The sequence below is a fragment of the Phalaenopsis equestris genome, unplaced genomic scaffold (assembly GCF_001263595.1).
Source record: "Phalaenopsis equestris unplaced genomic scaffold, ASM126359v1 Scaffold000002, whole genome shotgun sequence".
Lineage (NCBI taxonomy): Eukaryota > Viridiplantae > Streptophyta > Magnoliopsida > Asparagales > Orchidaceae > Phalaenopsis > Phalaenopsis equestris.
In genome coordinates this window covers 2,482,302-2,488,301 of record NW_018164444.1, presented here as the reverse complement: position 1 = coordinate 2,488,301, position 6,000 = coordinate 2,482,302, and the positions used below count along the sequence as shown (strand labels likewise).

Below are 6,000 nucleotides of genomic sequence, written 5' to 3'. Positions count from 1 at the left end.
ATAATATAAAAATTTATTTAGTGAATTTTATCCACATGCATTTGATAATATAAAAATTTATTTAGTGAATTTTATCCACACGCATTTGAGCACACACGATTACACTTTGTGCATGTATAATTTTTTTGTTTTTTTCAAAATAAATATTATCATTATAAAATTTATATAATTTTTGTAGTAGTTGGAATTTTGCGGGTGTTGAATCATAACAATAATTAAATTAATAATTGATACACTTTAAGTAATAATATATATTCTTTTAAAAATAAATATCATCATTATAAAATTTAAAATAAATTTTATATTAATTATAATTTTATAACTATTAAATAATTAATTTAGTTTTTACACAACTAATTGATATGCTTTAAATAATATGTTCAATTAATTGTTTTTAATTTTATAAATATATCTCTTTAATTTTTTATCTAGTATTTTTGTTCATTATTTATTTTATTTTAATGACAAATTTTATTATATAAATTTTTTAAATAATAAAATTAAAATTTTATATAATTTATAAAAAATAAATTTTTGGTATGTGCGCAATTCTTCTTCAAAACCCCGTTGTCCGCCGAGACAGATCGCAACTCATGGCTGAAGCACCTTCTGCCCTCCGTATTGTTCTTAACCAGCCGGTGAAAGAGCTTGCGTCCGTACAAGCATCAAGCCATGGCGATCGAAACCGAATTATCGTAAGATTTCCTGCCAGCAACTGTTCTTAATGCCATGAATGATAGTAGATGTGAATATTTGTTTGTGATCCTAGAGGCCCTGCTTTGTCTTCTTCATAATCTCCGTCATTTTCAAAAATTTTCTCTCCATGCTTTCTTATTCTGTACTTAATTTCGAGTGAAAGGGTTAAACAAACTATCCTCCCGTTTGGGAACAGCATCGTAATTTTCGTGTTAAACCTTACCTGCAAATAGGAAGGTGTGGATTTCATCGTTATGTTTGCGCTAGAAAGAGCTCTAATGATGGATGATGAACTTTAGAATGGAAAATATAGAACTAGGTTACGTTTTCCTTGTGGAAGCCGAATGAGGGTGCAAGTGAGTGTGGAGGTTTGGCGTGTGGTGGTGGCTGGGGCATTGATTAGGATTTCATACTTTTCTAGATTATCCTGTGCTAGTGATTCTTTTGAATCGATTTGCAACTTTAGTATGAGGTACTGTGTATGGTTTTTGTAGGAATTGGCAAAAAGGGGTAAATCAGTATTATTTAAAATTGACATAAGTAAAAAAGAAATAAAAAATTGCAGCGACCGAATGGAGGTGCCAGAGCAATCAAAGCTAGGCTGATTGGAGTATGCCCAACTAGAGTTAAGAATGGGCTTATTCAAGTATTATGAGTTACATGTCTTGGATTTGTGTAAAGACTTTGAAAAACCTCAAATTTATGCATGTTTTCTTCAGATGGATGTTTTATTGATAATCTTGTTGATAGACGTGGAGGTAAACATCTAGGGTTACCATTTTGCTGGCTGATCGTTTGTAGACCCATCTTGTTTGTTTTGTGCTGGCAGAGCTGCCCTTCAATCCATGCAGGGATTTGGATGCTTCTAATACAATAAAATTTAAACTTTTTCAAGTGTAAGAATGAAATGACTTTATGGTGATTTTTCTTCTTGCATTTAGTCACTTCATATGTTGAGTAAGATTTTAGTATTTTCTTGATACTAATGTAACCTGGATTGCAGTTTTGACCTTCTCATAATTTTTCTTGTGAGATTTATGCTAATAAATGAAAATTTAGTTGATGATCTATTCCTCATTTTGTTTTTTTTTTCAGGAAGTATTTAGAAATGCCATCTTACGGCCAGGTTTGCCAGAAAATTTTGCACTTCAGGTTGTGCAAGAAGCTATGAAGCCTCAGGTATTTTTGGTAATTAACAAAGCACACACAAAGTGCTAAATCCTACCTATAGTTTCTTATACTTGTTTTCTAATTGTTTTTTTTTGTTGCATTTTAAAGCTTACTATTTCATGCTTTTACCTGCAAACATTTCCGCATGTTTAATTGTATGTACTACTTTAAGAGCCTATTTGGGATAAATTTAATATTTTGTTTTTTTTTTCTTTTATTTAAAGAAAATGATTGTTTTGTGCGCTTTTTACATATTTTTATATTTTGTTTCTAGAAACAAATTAATATATTTCTTAAAATACTCAAAATAAGTTTTAGGTGTTTTAAAAAAACAATCACATTTTAATCAAATAAGTCATACATGTTTTTGTTTCAAATCTAAACATTAAAAAAAAAGAAATAAATTATAAAAGTGATTCCAAACAACCCAAGTAAATGATGTTATTTGCTAACAAGTTTGTCACATGCTTTGTTGGATATGCTGAAAATAATTGATGTCAATTGCCTTCTGCATTTGGAAATAACTGATCCTTATGCATGGTTGCATGCGCATAGTGACAAATTCTTCTATGCTACTTTTAATCAGCTTTATCTTCTTATATATTGGCAAGTTCTTTTTGCAACGCCATAGAAAATTATTTTGCACTCTTATTTAAGTGCATTATTGTTATTTGTAGTAATAATAATAATTTTATAATTATTTATGAAATACTTGATGAAACATGGCAGAAGCAAACTGTGTTGGTCCTGGATGAGAACCAATCTTTGGAAAATGCTGTTCGAACTTTGCTTCAGGATCTAGTGGTAAGCTTCCATCTAACGTCCATTTTTATTAACAAAGGGACTTTTCAAGGTGAATCTATATAATACTAGAAGAGGAAATTTGATATTGTTTTACACTTATCTAAAATTTGAATGTGAATCTGTTCAAATTTTATAATTATGTCTGTAATAAACTCAAAGATTCTTGCTTGCTACATATCTATTTTAAAATCAAAACATCATTATTATATTTTCTCTTGATACCTTGGTAGTAATTTTACTTTAACAAAAAAATTCTGTTGCATGAAAGTATTCAATACAGATCATACTACATTTGATGTTGGAGTGGTTCTACAATCCCCGCTTACACGTGATCAGGCTCAGGACAGAATCTTGGCCGGTAGAACTTGCTAACATTGTGTGATTTTCTCACATATTGACTGTTGGCAAGTCTTGTGGGCTCCCTTTGTATAATATTTGAAATAGAGTTAGGGTTAATTCGCTTGTCAGCTATTTATATGTTGTAATTTCTGGTTGTGGGATACTTGCTTTTGGTTTATGCATTTAGAGAACGTTTTTTTTTAATATTTTTTGCCCTAAAGAGAGCTGTATTCTTTTTCTTTTGCAAGTGTTGTGTTTGTAGCTTATTTGGGAATAGGTGGTGGATCTCCCTCGGCAGCCGTGCCTTGCCGAAGTAATTATTTTGCTGTTTTCTTTACTGTGTTCAGTTCGGACAACCACCAAACTTCTCTAATGCATTTCCAAACCTTGCCGACTTTGCATATTCTCTTTTTATTACTATTTCATAATCAATCTCTGCAAAATCTGATCTTTAAGGGGTTGTTTGTTTAAGTGAATTAGTGGTGTACTCTAATTCTGTTGCGGAGATTTGAGAAAATTATGTGTTTGGTTTGAAAAATTACAAATACAATGTAAAGTTTGAATAAATTTGAAGTTTACATCGTAGTTCATTTTAACTGAATTTAAAATTCAATCGATATGACCGAATTTGAAGTACACCATTCATGTAAAATGCTATATGGCCGCCGCGTCGCCGCTCGCCGCCATCTCCGGCCCCCCGCTGCCGCCGCCGTGCAAATTGAGATCCTACATCAATAATAATGGCTCATTGTATTTGAGGAAAGATAACCGTAAGAGGTTTAGTTATAGCTATAATGATGACTTGTTAGATCAAAGGGAAGGAAGATAATCCCTTCCATTAAAAAAGTTCAGCGATAAAGAACCGATAAATGGCTTAGCCGAGAGGAAAAACCGTCACCTCCTTGACGTTACTCGCTCCGTTATGTTTCACTCCAATGTCCCAAAAATTTTTTTGAATGATGCAATTCTAACTTCCACTTATCTCATAAATAGAGTCCCCTCCAAAGTTCACAAGTTCCGACTTCCCTTAGCCGTCCTGATGTCATGCTTCTCTACCAATCGGGTTTTCTCCACATTAGATCTTAAGGTTTTTGGGTGCACAACCTTTGTTCGGAACATTGCTCTTACTTGGAGTAAACTTGATCTCGGATCTATAAAAAGTATCTTCTTTAGATACCCCTCAACTCAAAAGGGGTATGAATGTCTTGATCCGAACACAAACAAAGTCTATGTGGGTGCTGATGTCTCATTTGAAAGTGTTTCCTATTTTTCTAGCTCGACCTATAGTGAGGGGGAGCTTGGGTTAACCGACATTGCCCCTAATCCTGCTCTTATAAATAGTCATCCCGTTGTCCTATCAGTAAGGAGTCACCTGTCGCATTGAATGCACAATTTTTCCTCCCATTGTTCGTGTGTACACTAGACGTACTAATCCCAATACTCCTACTCCGGATCTTTCTACCTCCTTACAGGATCATGATTCCACTTCGGATGACATCCTCAGCATGACCCCTCTTTTGAATGAGGTGAGTTCTCCGAGTAAGGTACGCAATTAGACACTCGCTCTTTTATATGGCAAAATTTATCTCTTTCCACATTTTCTCGCCGACCTATAGAACATTTGCTACTGTGCTGACGGACCATCAGATCTCTGCCACTATTGAGGTTGTTCTTGCCGACCCAGCCTGAAAAATGACTGTAATGAAGGAGATGAATGCTCTTTTAGATGAACCATGCGTGAGATGTTGTGGTCTTTCCTTGAGGTAAGAAAGCTGTAGAGTGTCAATGAATTTTCAACACCAAATTCAACTCTGACGGGTCCTTTGAATGCAACAAGGCAAGATTATTCGTCAAAGGATACGTCAAAGGATACTCTCAGACATATGAAGTTGACTATGAGGAGACATCTACTCTAGCGGCTAAGTTGAACACTATTCGATTTTTGTTGTCACTTTCGGTGAATTTGGATTGACCTTCATTCCAACTTGATGTCAAGGATGCATTCTTGAATGGAGAGATGATAAAAGAGGTGTACATGTCTCTCCCTCCGGTTTTTGATTCTATTGCCTGTAGAGGACAATTGAGTAGGCTACGAAAATCTCTCCATGTGCTAAAGTAGTCCCCAAGAGCCTGGTTTGACAAGTTCACAAAGGTGGTCGTGGGCCATGGTTTTACTCAAGCTCAATCGAATCACACCATCTTCTTCTGGCATTCCTTCAATGACCAGACAACTATTCTTATTGTTGATGTTGACGATTTTGTTCTTATAGGTAACTATCTTCCAACATTGGAGTTCTTAAAAGACATCCTTCATCCTTTAAGATAAAAGACTTGGGATCTCTTCGGTACTTTTTAGACATGAAAGTTGCTCGGTTTTCTTGGGGAATCTGCCTGTCTCAGTGCAAATATATGATTGATCTTGTGATAAAGAATAACCTTTTTATGTGCAAACCCATTATTGTTCCAATGGATCCTAATGAAAAATTATCTGACATTCCCAATGCTGTACTTGTCAACAAGACTCATTACCAACGCCTTGTGGGAAAATTTGTCTACCTCATTCATACTCGCTCCGACATATGCCATGCAGTTGGAATGATGAGACAATTCTCGCATGACTCTTACGAGCACTATCTTCAAGCTATCCACTGGATTCTCCAATACTTACAAGTTACACCGGGTTCAGGTTTTTCTTCCACCACACCTCTAGGTCTATTGCGGTGCATATAGATGCTGACTGGGCCGGATCAATTCATGATTGGCGTTCCATCTCGGGGTATTTCTTATTTGTACGAGACAATCTTGTCATGTGGAAAAAGTAAAAAACAGTCTGTGGTTGCCTGAAGCAGTGTTGAAGTTGAATTCTGATTTATGTTCTTAGGAATTTGTGAAGCTCTGTGATCATGTATCGTGCTCAGTGAACTTTGTACGCCAATCTCTGTTCTGCTGCAACTATTCTGTGATAATAAGTCTACAATCAATATTGTTCAC

The 6,000-nt window shown here is 34.8% G+C and overlaps 1 protein-coding gene across 1 annotated transcript in view; it reads left to right on the top strand.

Moving 5' to 3' along the window:
- Positions 1–555: 555 nt before the first annotated feature.
- Positions 556–6,000, top strand: part of LOC110023794 (THO complex subunit 1) — a 54,286-nt gene continuing 48,841 nt past the window's right edge. Inside the window, exons 1-3 of the mRNA XM_020723385.1 lie at positions 556–695; positions 1,792–1,875; positions 2,596–2,670. Of these exons, the coding sequence (XP_020579044.1) occupies positions 594–695; positions 1,792–1,875; positions 2,596–2,670 (261 nt within the window). The 5' untranslated portion in view covers positions 556–593. The remainder of the gene's footprint in view (positions 696–1,791; positions 1,876–2,595; positions 2,671–6,000) is intronic.